Source organism: Mus musculus, chromosome 18 (assembly GCF_000001635.26).
Source record: "Mus musculus strain C57BL/6J chromosome 18, GRCm38.p6 C57BL/6J".
Classification (NCBI taxonomy): domain Eukaryota; kingdom Metazoa; phylum Chordata; class Mammalia; order Rodentia; family Muridae; genus Mus; species Mus musculus.
In genome coordinates, this window is record NC_000084.6 from 61,173,440 (window position 1) to 61,194,913 (window position 21,474).

The 21,474-nt window shown below is 45.7% G+C and overlaps 2 protein-coding genes across 3 annotated transcripts in view; both read right to left on the minus strand.

The window, feature by feature from the left end:
• Hmgxb3 (HMG box domain containing 3) overlaps positions 1-3,611 on the minus strand; it is a 45,774-nt gene extending 42,163 nt beyond the window's left edge. Inside the window, exon 1 of one of the 2 annotated variants that reach the window (NM_134134.2) lies at positions 3,139-3,611. The gene's annotated coding sequence lies outside the window, so the exon portion shown is untranslated. The remainder of the gene's footprint in view (positions 1-3,138) is intronic. The other variant, NM_178277.1, reaches the window with a different exon arrangement.
• LOC108168367 (HMG domain-containing protein 3-like) lies at positions 737-4,106 on the minus strand. Its single transcript, XM_017318018.2, has 3 exons — positions 4,095-4,106; positions 3,139-3,699; positions 737-769 (listed from the first exon to the last, which is right to left on the minus strand). The coding sequence occupies exons 1-3, from the start codon at positions 4,104-4,106 to the stop codon at positions 737-739; spliced, it is 606 nt and encodes a 201-aa protein (XP_017173507.2).
• Between the last annotated feature and the right edge of the window lie 17,368 nt (positions 4,107-21,474).

Below are 21,474 nucleotides of genomic sequence, written 5' to 3' on the forward strand. Positions count from 1 at the left end.
AAGGACTCCAAGGATTTAGATCACGTAACTGTTGGAGAACAGCCAAGGACTGCACTAATGAAAGAGCTCATTATTAAGGGCTATCATCTGTAGTAAAGATATTTAACAACCCGCCCACCCACGAGGCCCAAATATCAAAAATAGGGTTTTAATCCAAAAATTGAGCCCTGGTTCTCTTCTTCACAATGTTACAGTGCCACTCACCTTGAGTGGCAATCTTCTACACTAGGACTATTCAATAAACTCTGATGGAAACGTTCTCTAACAATGTTGTCCAATATAGTAGCCACTAGTCACAGATGCGTACTAAGAATCTGAAATAGGGCTCGCAGGCAGAACGAACTAATTTTCAGTATACTTAACTATAACTGTATGGCTAGTGGCTGTAGTGTCAGACAGCACCGATCTAAACGGCGCCCTTGCTGGTGTGTTGGGGGCACACTTGTAATCCCAGCACTTGGCAAGCAGAGACAGGAGGATCAGGAGTTCAAGGCCAAACAACAGTACATCAGACCCTGACAAAATAAACAAACAAACAAAACAAACAGTAACCTGACAAACCAACACAGTTCTCTGGAGCTAGGTTTTTTTTTTTTTTTTTTGGTCTAAGAAAAGCAAGCATAAAATACTTGAATAGTTCAAGAATTGCTAATCATGGTCAAGCACGGTCAAGCACTAAAATGGAATCTCACCAATTTGATCCTTAGAGGGAGAAAGTCCCAGAATCACCTAAATTTTACGAGAAGGAAACACGATTGTTCTTGTCAATCTAGAGAACAAATCTTAGGAGAAGGAGTTGTGACAGTGAACATGAACAGTAAACATACTGATATGTTTGCCCACACACAACTCACTTAGACCTCAGAAATGGTATCTGATGAGAAAAGAGAAGGGAAATCCGGGAGACTTGGATGCAATCGGAAATTCTTACCACCTGAACAGAGTCAAGTGTATTTTGTACCTAAGTCTCAGCTCTTTCTCCTAGGAGAGGATGATGATGAATAAACTGAGCCTAAGCTTTGGGACGGAAGAGCCCTGCCCCCACTGTTACTCACAAGGGCTCGTGAAACCTTCCCTTCATGTACAGCAAGGGCATTCTCTCCCCAGTCCCCAAATGTGAGCATGTATGTGCATCCATACATACACATGTGCATGTCTCAAAGAGGTATGGAAAGCCAGAGAGGTTTCCGGCTGCTCTTCCAGAGGGCCCGGGTTCAGTTCCCAGCACCCGCACAACAGCTCACAACTATCTGTAACTCCCGTTCTAGGGGACCGGATGACACTTTCCGGCATTTGTGGGCACCCGGCACATATGTGGTACACAGACAGACATACAGGCAAAACCACTCATACACACAAAGTAAAATAGCTTTGTTTTTTTTTTTTTTTTTTTTATTTAATGGGGGTGAAACATTGTGTGTCTGAGTGCTGTAGAGGAGGGGTTCTGACATCTGTCAAAAGTATTTCTTTTGGTGCTAGCACCTGTTCAGCAGCTATCAGGGTGAGAGTCACGATTCCCAGAGCCCACATGAATGTTGGGTGGAAGTGATAGCCTATGTGTATGCTAACTGTCTTGGGAAGTGGAGACGGGGCCCCAGGAGGATGAGTAGCCATGTTGTCCATCTCTGGTTTTGATTAAGGACCCTGCTTCAAATGAGTGATCTAGTAAGATTCTGGACGTTACCTTGGGTGTCCACACGTTGCAAACTTCCATCCATGACACATGAGTATGCACAGCACCCCCTCATACATAGAAAAAGGAGGAAAACCTAAAAAACTACAGAGCCATTTCTATAGTCCCATTTTTTGTTCTTTTTTTTAAACGCTCACTGGTGTTTTGATGGCGTGTATGCCTGTGTAAGGGTGTGAGATGCCCTGGAAAAGAAGTCACAGACAGGTGTGAACTGCCATGTGTGTCCTGGGAACTGAATTGGGGACCGCTAAAAGAGCAATTAATGCTCTTAATTGCTGTGCCATCTTTCCAGTCCCCATCTTAAAGATATACCCCAGGTTAAGAACATATTCCTCAGTTATTTTATAGTTGTCTCAGCTCTAAGTGCCTTAATTGTGTCAGCTCTACAGTGACTTCTCTTCTGCCGTCCTTCCCTAAAACCTTACAAAGAGGAAAAAGAAAAACAAACAAACAAACAAAAAACAAAAGATTTGCTTCCTAACAGTTACAGCGAAACCCAAGAAGACAGCCCACAATGTGGCTCTGTAAGCAAAAGGCAAATTGGTTACGGGCAGCTGCACACCAAGAACATATGGGGATCAAACTTTTTGTCCTATATATAACTGGTATCCTGGCCCTTAAAAGCCTCTGGAAGAAAGCAGTATTGCTCAGGAGTGAGCGTGTAAAGAACGGAACAAGTTTTAACAGCCACAACTAACCCAGAGCCAGTTATCTTAGCATCCTGAACTAACCAAGAGCCCATACCTTGGAGACAAGAAAGGACCATCTTGGGTTCCTGTTTGTTTGACTACAGTGCCCTATATCTGGGGATATAAGTTTGTGTTCAGTTCCTAGACCTCAGTAGAGCAAAGCAAAGAGATACAGAAAAATAGGAAGGCTAGAAACAGCTCCGTGAGTTGGGTGTGGTGGGGAATGCCTACAGTTCTAGGACTTAGGAGACGGAAGCAGGACAGAAAGTTGAAAGCTCACCTCACCTACAATAGTGAATTTGAGGCCAGCCCGGGATGCATGAGACACTCTCAAACACCAAAGCAAGAAGATTAAGAAGAGGGCCCTTTGGAGGACATAAGGTCTGAGCCCTAATTTAGCTCCTCCCACCCCCGTTGAATAGCACTATTACAGATCCCTATACGACCTTTTAAACAGGCTACTTTCCCTCTTTAAATCTTTCTTTTCTCATCTGTAGAATAGGCCACACCTGAAATGAGACACTTTAACTACCCTACCAAACCTTCCGTGGAACCTCAGAGGATGGCTTTTAGCAACTGAGCCACGGGCTACTTTTTTTTCCCCCTCTCTGGGCTGTCCCTAAGTTAGAGACTAAAGGGAATGGTTCCCCTCGTAGCACCGGGCAAACAGAAGCTGGAAAGGCAGCCGCAGCACCCCAAACTCAGGTGCCTGGGCACATCGGCGGGGCGGGGTGAGCCTAGAGGGCGGGGACTTACCCGGAGGAGCTTGCGAGCCTCGCGGCTCACATTCCCGGGGGTACCCGGCACCGGGGCTCGACAGGGGTGCTGCTGATCTGTGCACTCGCGCTCCCCGCTGTAGGCGAGAGGCGGCTCCACGCGTGACAGCGGTAAAGAGAAAGTGGAGGCGAGAGCTCGCGCACGCATCCCGGGGGCTGGAGGAGCCCCGGCCCCGCGGCCCCGCCCGGCGACACACGGCGCGGAGTCGCCACAGTCCCTTTCGCTCCCTGAGTCCGAGTCGCGCTGCCGGGTCGTGAAGGGCGAGCGGAGGGCCGCAGGTTCGCGCACAGGCTCGGCTGACGCCTGCCGAGGGCCCCGGGGATCAGGCCCCGGGAAGCCCGAAGAAGGTAGCAAGGACACGAGTCTCCGTGGCACCGGCGCGCTGGTGGCAGAGGCGACAGCACACCACTGATCGCCAGGGAGACCCGTCCCGGCGGCCCTCGCGGCGCACCGGAAGCGGCCGGCGCGCGTGATTGCGTGCGACCCTCGCGCAAGCGCAACCGACTGGGCCTCTGTTGGAACCGATTGGAGGCTTAGGAGCTGGATGGGCCGGCGGGGGTGGCGGGGTCGTTAAGGCGGTCTGCTTCCGGCCAAACTTCCCAGAGCCGGAAGCTGGGACTGCGGTTGCGAAACTAGGAGGCCACTTGGCCCAGGGCCTGGCCGTGGGACAATCAGGTAACAGGGGCGGAGCTAGGCTGAGCTCAGCCTCACCTTTCAGAGCGTTCTCTTTCCTTCAGCTGAATACCGATACTTAGTGCTGCACCGCGTTTCCCTCCTCACTCCAGTGAGCAGTCACTATAATGACTTTCTGGAGTGTAGAGCTCTGAGAACGTAGGACTGGACAGGATTTTAACAAGATAGATTGTGCCACACTTAAACAAGTTCCTGCAAGGCCGCTTGCAAATGTAGTGCCAGTCTTTCCCATATCCACCTACCGCTGTCACCATCTTCTCGAGCTACCATCATCTGCCTGACCTCATGCAGCGCTTCCTGCCTCCACTCTGGTCTCTACAACCAACACAGCAGATTGACCCTTTTGCGTGGCTAAGTCTGATCTGGTGTCTTGTCTTTGGGCCAGGGAATGTAGATCAGTGGTAGAGGGCTTCCCTAGCACGTGTTTAGCCCTGGGTTCAATCCCTGAGACAATTCTTCCCCCGAAACAGGATGATAGTGATTTGACCAAGACAACTCGTCTCTTCTTCATTTTCCCATGTCTCCTCTCATCAGTAGTTTTCAAAACAAGTTATGACATTCATGTATAAACTGACAACATGACCATTCCTAAACGAGGGGTGTTGGGGGGAGTGGAGGGTTTATTGTAGATATGAGAGAGAACGTTCAGAGGCACCTAGAAGAGTCCAGAGCAGAGAAAGAGGTAGACGGAACATAGCCAACAGACTGGGCCTGGGTGAAAGAAGTGTCAGGTTCAAAGAAGCTCTGTTTTCCCAGGTCCCAAAAGGCTAAAGAGACAAATGGCTATCTGCGATGCCTATTAGCGCCTATTAGCATAGTAAAGCACTCGCTAGCCTCCAGTCTCCCTCAGTATCACAGGTGCCTGCTAAACATTTCAAAGTTGGTGCTAGCCTCCTAACTTTCAAAAAAGGATTTATTTATTTATTTAATGTGTGTACACTGTCACTGTCTTCAGACACACCAGGAGGGGGCATTAGATCCCCATTACAGATGGTTGTGAGCCACCATGTGGTTGCTGGGAATTGAACTCAGGACCTCTGGAAGAGCAGCCAGTGTTCTTAACCGCTGAGCTATCTCTCCAGCCCCCTAACTCTGATCACCTCCTCCCTTACCCTAAACTCCCTCCAACTCAGAGGCTCCCCACTTGCCTCACTCATTCTCATAGCCCTGCTGTTTTCAATAAGCTTGCCTTCCCTCACCTCAACCTCTCTGCTCTGCTCCATGGGTCTCTCATGGCCAGGTCTAATCTGATGGCCAAGTTCAGTCTATTACTTTCTCTCTGATCCAGACTCTTCAAGATGCCTCTGTCTCTTCTCTTTCTTATTATCTACAATAAAAGCCCTTAACCATACCACAGAGTGGTAGTTATATTGTCAGTTTATTCAAAAGCAGGAGCAGAACACACACACACACACACACACACACACACACACTCAGAGAGAGACCCAGAGGGAAGGAGGGAGGGAGAAAGAGAGGGAGGGAGAGAGAGGTGCTCGCATGAACATAGCAGGGTTCTAAGGGGAATGAGTACCTGGGTTTGGGGAAGCCCTTAAGCTGGAGGGAGTTTAGGGCTGGAGAAGAGGTGAGGAGGGTCAGCAGGACTTTGAAATGTTTAACAATCACTTGTGACACTGAGAGAGCCTGAAGGCCAGCATCAGCTTTAATATGCTAATAGGCACCACGGTGCCTTCTGCCAGTGATAAGCAAAGTGACTTCTTTTGGTTCCTGAGAAACGCTGGCATTTCTCTTACTACCAGAAATCCTCCTGTAGTCCAGACTGAGCCCATTTCTGGATATCTGGACTGCATTTTGGAGTTTTGGAAAGTGGAGTTTCCTTTGGACCTAACGACTTGGAGCATGTACCTTCATCCTGCTAAAAGGGAGCTCTATGAGTCGTAGAAGGTGCTTCACGTAGTATATCCTCAGGAAGTGGTCCCCATCTCAGTCAGTGACATCAGCATCCACTAGAATGTGAGAGTTACCCTTTACTCCTTCACTTCACACCAAGGCACAAAAACAGCCAGCGCCACCTGAATACTTGCCACTGTCTTTGAAAACCAACTTCCCATATCTGATCTGGGCTGTTGTTACCCTGTCCCCATTCAGTGCTGGCGATCCAGCTTAGAGCTTTGTGCATGTACCCTGCTGCAGGGCTACACTCCTACCTCTAGGATTCCTATTTCTGACACCAGTTCTTTAAGCCACAGTCTTGGAACTCCCAGTTGCACTTAAATTAGCCTCCAAGTTTTATAGGTGAATTCCCCGTCAGCAAAAATAAATATTGAATAAACAAATTCCAAACTGTTCCTGTGGGATGGTGTTTTGTCTGACCACACGCAGCAGCAGAGGCGTTTATTTTCGATCTTCAAAGTTTTAGGTCTGGCCCTTAGTCTACAGCTTCTCCTAATAACTTATCCCTCACTTGATCACTGTGCCACCACCCTGCCCCTATAAGCACTGAGTTTACAGCATTTATCTAAGGCTGAGTACATTAACTTGAAAAGGATTTTGGGAGTCATCTGGCCCTGGGGGTTTTGTAACAGGGGCTTAGTAGCCCTCTAGACCTGAACACAACCGTGATCCATTCAGGCCATAAAACTCCACATGTAGACAGCAGCATCTGCCAACTTGAGAACAGAGACCTAAAATTTATTAACCTTGATTTCTGGGCTTGCTTAGTTCTGCTTCTGGCTAACTGTTCTTGTTAACTGAAGTATGTCAACCCAGAATATGGATTTTTGTTCTTAAAAGCTCACCATGAGAAAGCTATATTGGGCTCCCAAACACCTAGTGTAGTCTCTAGCTAATACGGACATTGTATTGGCTTAAACCCCTGCCTGAGAAGTCTTCTCTCTGGGAAGGGATACCTCCCTGCAACAGTTTTCAAATATTCAACATAACAGAAACCACTTTGAGCTTCTAAAACTACATATGTCCTCACAGAGATTTCATCCAGTAAGTACTAGATCAAGCCTGCGTATCAGACAGGATGTGCCCTCCCTAGTTGAGTCTGAAGGTTGTTTGTTTACTTATCTGTCGTTTTGAGGCAGGGTCTTGTTATTTAGCTTTGGCTGGCCTTAACTGTTCCCAATCCTCCTGCCTTGGTAGCCCCAGTGCTGGGATTAAAAGCATGTGCTACTATGCCTAAGTTCATTATAACACAGGAAGCACGCTGAGAGAGGGATTGCAGTATATCATTCACCCATTACTTCTGTCATTATCTCCTACCCAAACCATCAGCAATAGCATCCAAATATCCCATCCATTGCCCACAAAATAACAAAATTGATGTTTGTTTGTTTTTTCAGACTGGGTTTCTCCTTGTAGCCCTGGCTGTCCTGGAACTGTCTCTGTAGACCAGGCTGCCTTCAAACTCAGAGGTCTACCTGCCTCTGCCTCCCCAGTGCTAGGATTAAAGGCATGCCGCCACCACCGCCACCACCACCACTGCCCATTGAGACTGATTTTTATTTTTTTAAAGATGCAAAGCAGGCAGAGAATAGTGGTACAGGACAGTGACCCTCCTGGCCCTGGGAGAGGCTGAGGAAAGAGGATTGGTTTCCAGTGTCAGGGGAGCCTGCTACATTGCAAGAGAGGAGAGACAGAGAAACACAGGGAGAATATGGATGAGAAGGAAAATGAATGAACATTCCCTCAGCAAATTCCCTGAAAAATGTGAGTGACTTTCTGTGGCACTCGGAGTAAACATGTGCTGCTGACCACAGCATCTGATGCTCTGGCTCCCCCATCTTGTGACGAATGTGGAGCCGTGCAAATCCTTCTGACTCTTTCCTGCTTCTGAGATTTTGCTGATGCTCTGCCCTTGTTTGCACTGTGCCCCCCCCCCCACTCCACCCCGATGCTCTCTGTGGAGATCTCAGCTCAAATGCCAGCTTCTGTGTAACTTTATAAATAACCCCCCACACACACACACACACATACACATCTTTGCAGTAATGAGGACTGAAGCCTGGGCTTTGAGCATGCTAGACAAGCACTCTACCACTGAGCTACACCCCTGGCCTTTTAAATGTTTGAGATAGTCTCACTTCTTTTACTGCCAGCTGATTTTGCTTCCCCGACCTCTCCAGTAGCTGGATTACAGGCTCACACCTCCACAGCAGACAGATTTTTTTTTTCTTTTATTCTCTCCCATCATCTTTATTTTCTTCATAGCACTTACTACGCTCGGTGATTGCCTACTTATCTGCTAATCAACAGTTTCCCTCCATTTCATCTTCCCTGGGATGTATAACTCGACTCTGTTGTTCATCGCTGTGTCCTCACTGCTTGGAACCTATAAATAAATGTTCATTAAAGTGAATGTGTGACACCCAAGTCATCCTCCTGCAGTGGAAATCCATTTCAGATCGATGGTGAGAGAATTTGAAGTCCTCCTCTTAGCTGAGTTTTGAGCAGGGCAATGCCATGCCAGATATATCAATGGTCTGAGTTAAGAAATCTGTGTGGCTCTGGTCTAGTCTCTTCCTCTGGCCTGTTTCTGTATCTATAAAACAAGGCTCCTTGAATTTATACAGTATAAAGGCAAACATTTAATTGGGTGTGATGGTTTCTATAAGCTCGGCCCAGGGAGTGGCACTATTAGAAGGTGTGGCCTTGTTGGAGCAGGTGTGGCCTTGTTGGACTGGATGTGTCACTGTGGATGTGAGCTTTAAGGCCCTCATCCTGGCTGCCTGGAAGTTAGTATACTGCTAAGCAGCCTTCAGATGAAGATGTAGAACTCTGAGCTCCTTCTGCACCATGCCTGCCTGGGTGTTGCCATGTTCCCGCCTTGATGATAATGGACTGAACCTCTGGACCTGTAAACCAGTCACAAGTAAATGTTGTCCTTATAAGAGTTGCCTTGGTCATGGTGTCTGTTCACAGCAGTAAGACCCTAACTAAGACACTGGGGCAGGCTTACATTTTCGGAGGTTCAGTCGTCATCATTTCAGGAAGCATAGCAGCGTGCGGATAGGCATGGAGTTGGAGAAGGAGCTGAGAGCTCTACATCTTCATCCAAAGGCAACAGAAGGCGAAGAGTCTGGATCACACTGGCCAGACTTAAGTACACACACACACACACACACACACACACCACACACACACACATACACACACATACACACACACACACACACACACACATACACACACACACACACACACCACACACACACACACACACACCACACACACACCACACACACACACATACACACACACACCACACACACACACACACACACACACACCACACACACACACACACACACACACACAAAAGACCTCAAAGCCCCGCCTCCACAGTGACACACTTCCCCCAACAAGGCCACACCTCCTAATAGTGCCACGCTCTAGGCCAAGCATATTCAAACCACCACACTTGTTATTTGCAAACGTTTGCAGCCTATTTCAATGTATTCTCACAGCAGCCAGGCTTGGAACACTTAGGTAAATAGATTTTCTTCAAGATCCTTTCTTTTTTTAAATGTTTGAGTCTGCTGGCAGTCCACTACCGACACAAGTCAGTGCCATGAATCCTGTCTTTTCCTGATTTTTCTTACTAGAAATTTTAACATTCTAAAACCTCATCTAGGTTTCTTCGTTTTCCACAGTGGTGGGAGGAGGAGCAGACACAGCCCCCTTAGTTGTGGCCCCACCCCTTCTCCCCTAAAAGTGGCAAGGAAGGGGAAGAAGCAACTTCAGCACTCCTCCCAGGAGGAGGGAAGGAAGGTTTTGGAAGCCGTGGGCATCACGGCTATCCTATCTACTTTCTTAAACAATTGTGCCAAATTAAAAAAAAACAAAAGTGCAAGAGACATTTGTGGGACCCCAGAGGGAAAGGATGAGGAATCGAGTCTCTGGTGGCACCAGCAGGCTTTTTTTGCATGGTTTCAAGAAATTCACGCCAACGACATTCTCCTCCCTAGCTCTGCTAATCAGAAAAACTTGGCCAACAGTGCTTGGCTATGACAGTTTTCAAGCAAGTGCAGGCTGACGGAACAAAACCAGTTTCTAGAGTACATATTAAGATTCTTCTCCTGGGGGCTGGTGAGATGGCTCAGTGGGTAAGAGCACCCGACTGCTCTTCCGAAAGTCCGAAGTTCAAATCCCAGCAACTACATGGTGGCTCACAACCATCTGTAATGAGATCTGATGCCCTCTTCTGGTGCATCTGAAGACAGCTACAGTGTACTTACATATAATAAATAAATACATAAATTAATTAATTAATTTAAAAAAAAGATTCTTCTCCTTTGAAACCTCTAGAGCTGGGCTCCCCTGTCTTACATGGGCCATTAGGATGTCCATTAAGCATCACTTAAAATGACCAATCATACTTCTAGTCCAGAGTCCCGAAGTGTTCCCTAGTCCTCCAAACAAAAGCATGGTCCAGCCTATCATTGCAATACCCCAGACCCCAGTCCCTGGTACCGACTTCTGATTCAGTCAGGGTTAATTGCTGTGAAGAGATACCATGATGACAGCAACTCTTACACAGGAAAACAGTTCATTGGTGCTGGCTTTCCTTATGGTTTCAGAAGTTTAGTCCATTACTGTCATGGAGGGAAGCATGGTGGCACACAGGCAGACATGGCCCCATAGAGGAAGCTGAGAGTTCTTCATCAGGATCAGCAGGCCGCAAGAAGAGAGTGACATTGGGCCAGGCTTGGGCTTCTGAACCATCAAGGCCCATCCCCAGTGACACAGCAAGGCCACACCACCAATTATTCCACTCTATGCGTCTATGGGTGTCATCTTCATTCAAACTACCACAATAGGTTTGACACAAACAGCCGAAATTACTCTTAAAACAACATTCTAGCATTGATGAGGCTGAAGAGATGACTCAGTGATTAAGAGCATAGACTGCTCTTCCAAAGGTCCCAGTTTCAATTTCTGTTACTCACATGATGGCTCACAACTGTAACTCCAGTTCCAGGGTATCTGGGACACTAAACACACATGTGGTACATCGATATTCTTGCAGTCAGAATACATATACGTAACATTTAAAAGTCTCAAAAATAATAAAATCTTTTGAAAAAACATCTTGGCACTTAGCAGCTATTGCCACACGTGTCCCAAGTGAAGTAGATTCCCAGGGCTCTCTCACTGAAGATGATCTCGTCATCCCCCTAGAGCAAATGGACAGGGGCTGGTGTATACTGGTGTATACTGGTGTATACTGGCAAGGCTGGGAGAGAAGATGAGGTTTCCCTATCAGAGCGGCCAAACCCCACCACAGAAGCCATCTTCAATGGACAGAAACTTAGTTCTCCACTGTGAGAGAGATGGTTTTTGCATAGCTAAATGTTATAGACAAATATTTAATGGAAAGAAAGACTTGGAGTCTCACTGATATCAACACTGCGGGTTCCTTCCTAACACAGTAATACAGGAAGGGGTAGTGTAGTGTTTGGTTCACACACACACACCCTGGTTCCATCCTCAGCACCAGTGATCTTTTGCATGGCAGTATAGGAGATGGAACTAGCACCAAGGTCACAGTGAGTTGGAGATCATCTGGGCTATATGGAACCCTGTATCAAGAAGAGTAGGAATTAATTGTCTTAGAGTTTTATTGCTGTGAACAGACACCACGACCAAGGCAAGGCTTTTAAAGACAACATTTACTTTGTGGCTGGCTTACAGGTTCAATTCATTATCATCAAGGTGGGAGCTTGGCAGCATCCAGGCAGGCATGGTGCAGGAGGAGCTGAGACTTCTACATCTTCATCTGGAGGCTGCTAGGAGAAGACTTGCTTCCAGGCAGCTAGGATTAGGGTCTGAAAGCCCACACCCACGGTGACACACCTACTTCAAGGGCACACCTACTCCAACAGGGCCACACCTCCTAACAGAACCACTCCCTGGGCCTAGCATATACAAACCACCACATTAATGTTTGAGTGAGATGTAACCTATGGTCTCCGGCACTTGAAAACTTGGTCCCCAGTTGATGGTTGTGTTTGGGGAGGCTTAGGAGGTGTAGTGTTGTTGGAGGAAGTATGTCAGTGGGGACAGACTTTGGCTTTCCATTGTGCTCCTTCCGCTTCCTGTTTAATGTGAGCTTTCAGCTCGCAGATCCAGCTGCCATCCCTCCACTCTGCTATTACGGACTCTTATTTCTCTGGAACCATACGCCAAAACACACTTATCTATGAGCTGCCTTGATCATGGTGTTTTTAATACAGATAAGATAGTGAATTAATTTAAACAAAGGGATATTATTATGACAGCATGCACAGTACTCTGGGATAATAAAACTTCCTAGAGTGGAATTTGGGAAATAGAATTTGTCCAATTTGTGTGTTTTCCTTTGACTAATACAGTGCTTCTCAAACTTGCCCACACATCAGGAGTACCTGAGGATAATCCCAAAGCCCAGACACTAGCCCTGGTTGGCCTCCCTGTGTAGACCAAACTGGCCTCAAACTCACAGATCTCTGCCTGCCTCTGCCTCTCAAATAGGTCCCTTCCTGATGGTTCTGGGTCCATAGGCTGAGAACTGCTGGTGTAGCTGGACCCTCACACTTCTGGAGCTGGCTGTTTGAATGTATTCTGTTGTCAGTTACTTGCTCAAAAAAATAAAAAGCATAAGCTGTGCTCACTCCAGACTCACCGATTCCTTTCTCCCCTCTGCTAATAGATAACTCTACAATCTTCTTGAATACTCCCAATAGATAGCCAAGTATTGAGTAGGGAGTCCACTTGTGCCCAAGAAATGAACCTCTGGCCTTACATTGGAGCACCTAATGTATGTTCGAGCGCTGGATGGAGGGTCATGCTATGATTGGGTTCTGCCCACTGCTTCCTAATGCCTGTGAGTAACCCAGTCTGTAACAGAGATTAAGATGAAGACACGTTACATTTGCCCTGCAGTACACTTTCTTCACTCTGTGTGTATCTGTTTAAGTTTATAGTCATATCCACATGTTTTTCCATACAGAAATATTCTTAACATCTTTTTTGTTGTTTTTTTTTTGTTTGTTTGTTTTTTGTTTTTCAAGACAGGGTTTCTCTGTGCAGCCCTGGCTGTCCTGGAGCTCACTCTGTAGACCAGGCTGGCCTCCAACTCAGAAATCTGCCTGCCTCTGCCTCACCAAGTGCTGGGATCAAAGGCGAGTGCCACCACGCCCGGCTTCTTGACATCTTTTATAGCCTTAGTACTTAAGTTAGAGAAATATCAAGTTCATCTGGAGAGAGCATGTATAGTACCTATTAAACTGTTAGTATAGATTTAAAAACTTTTTATTTCTTAAGTTTTAATTATGTGTATGTATGTATTTGTGCCTGCCCAAGGAGGCCAGAGGACACTGGACTTCCTGGGGTTGGGTTTATAGGAGCTTTGACCTCCCTGACCTGGGTGCTGGGAACTAAACTTGGGCCTTTTGAAAGAGCAGCAAGTGCTCTTAACTGCAAAGCCCTATCTGTGCCTCATATCAGCCCTTACTGTTTAAACTTCTTTTCTGTTATTCATGGGTGTGTGTGCACAGAAGTCAGGGGACAAGTTCTGTGGGTTACAGGGGATGAAACCCTGGTCCCGTCAGACACACACAGCAAACGCCGTCACCCCGAGCTACCTCACTGGCTCTGCTTGTCTTTATTTTGTAATTTTGCGCACTTACTTATTGCCTGTGAGTACACACCTACCATGGCGCACGCGTGGAGGTCAGAGGTCAGTTCTCTCCTTCCGCCATTTGTGTTTTTATGCTCTAACTCATCTCATCAGGTTTGATAGCAACTGCTTTTACCCCGAGCCATCTTGATGGAGCAGCTTGGTGGTGTTCTGCCAGTCTCCCTTCTAGGTAATCGAGTGGATTTTTCAGAAACCCACAGCCATTATTTTTCTTTCTGCAGTTTGTTAATTGAAACAGACACATAAAGCAGATTTATTATAAAAGCACTTCCATATTGAATAAAGCAAGTCAACAAAAACACAGTAGATGTTTAGATTTTTTTCTCTTTAACAAGCCAATATGAACTTTTGAAACAGAAGTACTGAATATATTTTATTTTTTTTTGAGACAGGTTCTCATTATGTAGTTCAAGCTAGCCTAGCCTTGAACTGGCAGTCCCCCTGCCTCAGCTTTCTGAGATTATAGGTGTGTATGCTGATGACTGTCTTACATTTTAGATTCTAAACACTTGGTGAGTAAAAATGTCTCCTGGATAGAGCCCACAGCTGTATCTAGTGCTGTCCTCTTCTACCTGTGTCAGGGTTCATTCAAAGTCCTTCCCGGCCCACTCTTCTGTGGTCCTTACTGCTTGTTCAGCGAATTCTTTAGGGAGCTTGCCATTTCCCTGACCAACTTTCTGTGCTGGCTCTCAAGTACCTACAAGAATACAAAATCACAGCCGAGCAGTGTGGCATAAACCCAGCACTGGACAGTCAGAGGCAGGTGGGCCTCTATGAGTTCAAGGCCAGTCTGGTCGACACAGTAAGTTCCAGGATGTTACACAAGGAAACCTTGTCTCAAAAACAAACACAAACAAGCAAACAAATAAACAAAAAACCAAATCAGACCATTCCTTTGAGTTTTTATATCCTGTATAGTTTGACTTGAACCTCCACTTCCAGCCTGGCAGCTCAGCATGATAATGTTAGGATGTCCCCTGAGCTGACCCCTGCTGTCCTTCCACCGTAACCACCTCCACTTACTTGCCTTTGCCTGCGTGCCTCACCGCTCGCTATCAAGCTAGACACTTTGAATTCTTTGCGACAGTGGTTCTCAACCTTCCTAGTGATGTGAACTTTTAATATGGTCCTCATGTTGTGGTGACCCTCAACCATAAAATCATCTTGTTGTCATTCTAGAACTGTAATTTTGCTACTGTTATGTATTGTAAACCTGTGACATGCAGGCTGTGTGGTACCCAGGAAACAGTCTTTCGACCCTCGGAGGGGTCGTGGCCCACAGGCTGAGAACCACTGCTTTCAGACATCTCCAGGCTTTCTTGAAGTCCCCATCAACAGAAACCACATCCTGCCCCTTGATGTTTTCTCAGTGCTCTGTAACACTTATTTAAAATGACTTATTTATTCTCAGTGCACTGATGTTTTGCCTGCATGTACATATGTCTGTGTGAGAGTGTTAGATCCCTTGGAACTGGGGTTACAAACAGTTGTGAGCCTCCATGTGGGAATTGAACCCGGGTCCTCTGGAAAAGCAGCCAGTGTTCTTAACTACTGAGCTCTCTCTCCAGGCCCCACCCTGTAACACTTTAGAGTTTGAGCTCTGTGAGAGGAACAACCAGCCCATTCTTAATGGTGCCTTGCCTAGGGCTGTGGGGATATATCGAGGTGTATTAGTTAGGATTCTCTAGAGTCACAGAACTTATGGGTAGTCTCTATAGAGTAAGGGAATTTGTTGATGACTTAATAGTCTGTAGTCCAACTCCCAACAATGGTCAGCAGCAGCTGTCGATGAAAGTCCAAGGATCTAGCAGTTGCTCAGTCCCACAAGGCATGCAGGCAAAGAAGAGAGCATCTTCCTTCTTCCAATGTCCTTATGTAGGTCTCCAACAGAAGGTGTGTCCCAGATTAAAGGTGTGTACCACCATGCCTGGATCTGGGACTTGCTTTGTCTCAGATGACCTTGAACTCAGAGATCTCTTTGCTTTAGTCTTCTGAGATTCATAGCCACTATGCCTCAAGATCTCCATGCCAAGACCCAGGTCAGAAACTTGTATCTCCCAGCCTCAAGATCTGCATCACAGGTGAGCCTTCCAATTCTGGATTGTAGTTCATTCCAGATATAGTCAAGTAGAAAATCAGAAATAGCCATTACACTAGGGCTGTACTCAATTGGAAAGGGTTGGCCTGAGTTTTCTGTTATCATAGCTTCCAATCCAAATGAAACCCCACTGTTTGATAATGTGTTCTAGTGCATAGCATTAAACTTGTGTCCTTCCATCAAAATTACGGTACGGCTTCCTGCCTCCATTTATTCAGACAGGACTTTAATCAGAAAGGCTTCATCTAAGTGCCCTGAACACAGTAAATATGTGTTTAAACTTTAAAACAAGATTTAGTTACTTTATATGAGTATACTGTAACTGTCTTTAGACACACCAGAAGAGGGCATCAGATCCCATTACAGATGGCTGTGAGCCACCATGTGGTTGCTGAGAATTGAACTCAGGACCTCTGGAAGAAAAGTCAGTGCTCTTAAGCGCTGAGCCATCTCTCCAGTTCCTATTTTTATTTATTTATTTTTTTTACTGAAAAAAAAAAAAAAAAGGGAGGCCCAGTGAGGTGGGTCAGTGGGTAATGATACTTGCTGTGTGCAGTCCTAGCAGTCTGAGCTCAACCAATCCCAGAACCCATGGGTGAAGGACGCTCCCCAATGTTGCCTTCTGATTCCCACACATACACAGTGGCATATGCATTCTGTCTGTCTGTCTGTCTATCATTCCCTTCCTCCCCCCCACCCCCAACACGGTGTTCTAGGAATTCTATTTGCTGGGCTCTTATCCAAAGGAAAGAAAACTGAGATTTATTGCTTGCCTATTTATGTCTATTAAATTATTGTTTAATTTGTGATCATCTAATCTTTCTAGAAAAATCAATGCAAAAGTATTATTTCAAGGGCATATTTCTTTAGAGTGTAGTTGCATACTTCAGCCACTAGAGGGCAAAGGTGGACTACATAAGGGAGAAAGCTTGAAGAACCCTTAGGAACATCCAGCCCTAGTTGCTTTGATTAAGTAGAGATGTCAGGGAAAAGAAAGCAAATAGGAGACACAAAATGTGGGCCTTGTTCAGATGACTAAAACTTAAGTTTTAACTGTGTTTGAGTGTGGTGGTTTGAATATGCTTGGCCCATGGGAAGTGGCACTATTAGGAGGTGTGGCCCTGTTGGAATAGGTGTGGCCTGGTTGGAGAAGTGTGTCTTTGTGTAGGCAGACTTTGAGGGCTTAGTGCTCAAGCTCTGCCTAGTACAGAAGAGAGACCCTTCTCCTGGTGGCCTTTGGATGAAGATGTAGAACACTCAGCTCCTTCTAAAGAACTATATCTGCCTGCATGCTGTCATGCTTCCCACCATGACAATGGACTGAACCTCTGACACTGTAAGCCAGCCCCAATTCAATGTTGTCCTTTATAACTGTTGCCTTGGTCCAGGTGGTGGTGGTATACGCCTTTGATCCCAGCACTTGGGAGGCAGAGGCAGGCAGATTTCTGAGTTCGAGGCCAGCCTGGTCTACAAAGTGAGTTCCAGGATAGCCAGGGCTATACAGAGAAACCCTGTCTCGAAAAACAAAAAACAAAACAAAACAAAACAAAACAAAAAAAAAGAAACCCTGTCTCGAAAGACCACAAAAGCAAAACAAAAAACCAAAAGAGTTGTCTCTTTACAGCAATGGAAACCCAAACTAAGACACTGAGACAATTTACCCTACCCTGTTACGTATCTCTTCATTGAAGACTTATTTGTCAATCTATGAATATTATTGGAAATGTAACTGCCTTTTGATAGACATGTTTCCGAAATGAACTGAAGAAATAATTGTCCAGCAAACATACCTGTGCTTACAATAATAATTTATCTTACAGTATAGGTACTGCTTGCTTTCTGCACTACCACCCTCAAGAAACTCAGCTATACAAGTTGGGGGAATGAATGAGAAACGTCATTTCACTCATTATGTACAGACTACACGGGACTGCAGCAGTCAGAGCCCAAAGGACCCACTGATGAAGAGGAAAATATCGCTAAGAGCAAAGGACAGGCAACTCGAGGTGGAACAGTGTAAAGACCTAGGGTGTTCCATTTGGCCACACCTAAGGTGAGTGAGTGCTTGGCAGGTTAGGCAAAGACTGCATGGCAGAGCAAAGGCTAGAGGTGCAACTAACGGCAGAGATTGTCTTCTTTCTCCTCTCCTTTTTGGGGAGACAGTATCTTGGTATGTAACCCAGGCTGGTCTCAAGCAGGAAATCCTACCCCACCATGCCAAATGCCGGGATGACAGGCGCACCACCATGCCCAGTTAAGGCCAGAGATTTTTAGGTCTGGTCGCTAGGCCTCTAAATTTCGAGTTTATCCTGAAAACACTGAGGAACTACCGATGAGTTGTAATTTTTTAAGTTAAAGAATTCCTAACTAGGGTTGGGTGTTCTCTTAGTCAGGGTTTCTATTCCTGCACAAACGTCATGACCAAGAAGCAAGTTGGGGAGGAAAGGGTTTATTCAGCTTATACTTCCACATTGCTGTTCATCACCACAGGGAGTCAGGACTGGAACTCAAGCAGGTCAGGAAGCAGGAGCTGATGCAGAGGCCACGGAGAGATGTTACTTACTGGCTTGCTTCCCCTGGCTTGCTCAGCCTGCTCTCTTATAGAACCAAGACTACCAGCCCAGAGATGGCAACACCCACAATGGGTCCTCCCTCCTTGATCATGAATTGAGAAAATGCCTTACAGCTGGATCTCATGGAGGCATTTCCCCAAAACTACTTTCTCTGTGATAACTCCAGCCCGTGTCAAGTTGACACAAAACTACAGGTGTGTTGGCACATACCTATAATCTGAACAGTTAAGAATCTGGGGATAAATGCAGTTACTGTTACAGGTAGGCTGCAGTCCTTTTTAAAAATCTCTGTAAGATTTATTTTTAGTTTATATGAATGAGACACCAAAGAATGAAAGTGTTCTCTACAGGGTCCAGGATGCTTGGTGCTGTGCAGATTCTGTGTCCAGAATGGCTCGTATAGTGAGCTCCTTCACTCTGCTGAATGCTAATGGGCTTGGGAAGAGGAGAGGACACCTAAATTGCTGTAAAATACTAGAAACCATCCGTAGCCCTGTGCCCACACTGGCTCATTTGAGAAGGCGTAGGAAGCAGGCACAGAAAGTGGTAGCACCAGTGCCTTCCAGGCAGACATGATGGTGCATGCCTGTGAACCTTGACATGAAGGAAGCGGAGACAGGAAGATCAGCAGTCTGGACTACTTGGCAAGGCCCTGTGTCACACAGAGACAGAAAACCAGCACAATGTCTAAATGTGTGCCACTAGGAATCTCACTAAGTTCTCAGTCATCCTGAGGTACTCTCATCTCTTCTCTGATGTGAAAGTGCAGCTTAGGTGTCTCTTGCTCAACCACACAGATTTGGGCTTCCTGACTGATGTCACAGGAGTCCAGCACTATGAGAGCTGAGGGGTTCTGAAGCAAGCTAACGCTCTGTGTTCACTAACAGAGTAACTGAGTCCGCAGAGGGACAGCACTGAGCTCTATCATTAGATGCCTGTGTACAGGTGAATGAGATACGATTTATTGAGACAACCTTGACCATCCTGTCTCCCTGCCCCTGCCTCTACTCCGAGTGCTGGGGAAGCAGGCCTGTGTCACCACACTAAGAGCACTTCCGAATGCACTGGTAACTAACTGGGGCTGAAGAGATGGCTCTGTGATTGAGAACACTGGCTGCTCTTCCAGAGAACCAGGGTTCAATGCCCAGCACCCACATGGTAACTCACAATGGTCAAGTCCGGCTCCAAGGGATATGGTACACAGACATATATGCAAGAGAAACACCCCGAGGCATAAAAGTTAAAAAAAAAATTAAATCAAATCCATCAATCTCTAAATGTTTTAGTCAGAACTTCCAGCACTAAAATAATTTACACAGTAATATTTTATTACAACAATTTATTCACAAAAGAAATGGCATCCTTAAATCTCAAACACATAGAAGACGTTGTAAAATAAGCAATACAAACATATTCTTCCAGAAGGAAATGATTAACAACTCCCTCCCCCAACAGGAAACACCTCCTTCTTGTCTGAAGAATGGTTGAGTGCTGATCTAAGGATCAGCATCGAGGCACTTACTTGAATTAAAAAACCTACTATAAAATGCATTCCGAATAGTAACCAGGCCGGGTAGAGGCTGGCGACGGCTAAACCCTTCTCCGTGGTGTCTGTTTTTGTACACAACGCTACGAAGGGGGAAAGCCAGGCTTGTGGGTATTCTTACACTCACGGCTAAGACCCAGAAGCCGGGGCAGCATCAGGACCAGATCCCAATTTCCCAAATGACTGGCACTGAAGAGGGGGAAGCAGCTACTTGGTTCTGTATTTCTGCTTAGCGATGCAGTACACGGTGTGGGATTATCCCAGAGCAAGTCTGTTCAAGTTTCAGGTTAAAACCCTTTGTGACCTAGCAGCTACGACAGACTTAGAATACCACTGTATTCTCTACCACTGTGTCTCTAATAAAAGTATTTGTCACTCTCACTCTCACTCTGCAGACTTCAATGCACTTAAACTAAGTCATAGGGTATAAAATACATACTCAAAAATATACTAGCATAATGTTTGAGTTTTTAATTGTACTTAGCAGATTTACTTTAAAATTTCAGTTACAAAATACTTTTGGTAAAAAAATAGTTATCATGATAAAAATTACCTTATTAAATACACCCCCTTCTACACCTAAAGCCTCCATTTACAAGTTACTTTTTATAAAAACCTTAAAATTTTATTTTTAACACAAAGTAATTCAATTGTATTTTACTTTATGAAATAGCCTATAACAAGCCAGTTGGTGCGCTGTTTTGTCCTGTTCCATTATAATTTTCATGCTTAAACTTAGCACTCAAATAGACTATGATCAATAATTTACTAAAATCTCTCTCTCTCCATATATATATGTATATATATATATATATATATATATATATGTATATATATATATATATATATGTGTGTGTGTGTGTGTGTGTGTATAAATGAGTTGGAAGACAAATGGGTCTCCAACAGCTAGCTAGTTTTCTTTTCTCTTCTTTTGGCAAGGTCTCAACAGCTATCTCAGGTTGGCCTCAAAGTCTTTTCCTGCCCCAGCCTCCAAGTCAAGTGCCTCACAGGCCACTGTGCCCATTTTGAGTCTAAGTAGAAATTCATCCTTTCTTTTTTTTTTTTTTGTTTGTTTTGTTTTGTTTTTTTTCGAGACAGGGTTTCTCTGTGTAGTCCTGGCTGTCCTGGAACTCACTTTGTAGACCAGGCTGGCCTCGAACTCAGAAATCCGCCTGCCTCTGTCTCCCGAGTACTAGGATTAAAGGCGTGCACCACCACGCCCGGCGAAATTCATCCTCTCTTCAACTTAATTTAAAGCCCAAGTTCAAATTAAAACACCACCAGAATTAAGAGTCCAAGAAGAGCACTAAAGAACAAAAAAATTAGGCAAAACTGTAAAGCTTCTCACCTGGAGAATTCTACTTTTCTGGAGATTCAGTCTTGCCTGCACATACCAGAGTGACACTCCTCCACCTCAGGCCTCCATTTGCCCTCAGCTCAAGTACTCTCCATAAAGCACTTCTAAGTTCTCCTGGACACCAGACTCCCAGACATTGGGGCTATGCGGAAGGGTTCACTTCCATGCAAAGAGTCTTCAGCTATCCCTACAGCACCTCCTTGAGAACTCAGAAGTGAGGACACTCACCGGTGTGTGTGGGTGGCTGGATGGGTGTTGTGGAGAGCTCGAGCCGTCGCCGTAAATGAAGAGGCATTAGTCCCCAAACCTACTCTTTTCTGTCCTTTGCAGCTTAGGAGTTAATCCTGGTAACATGTTCTTAAATGTCAAGCTGCCAGAAACATCCCTGCAGAGGCTCACTGG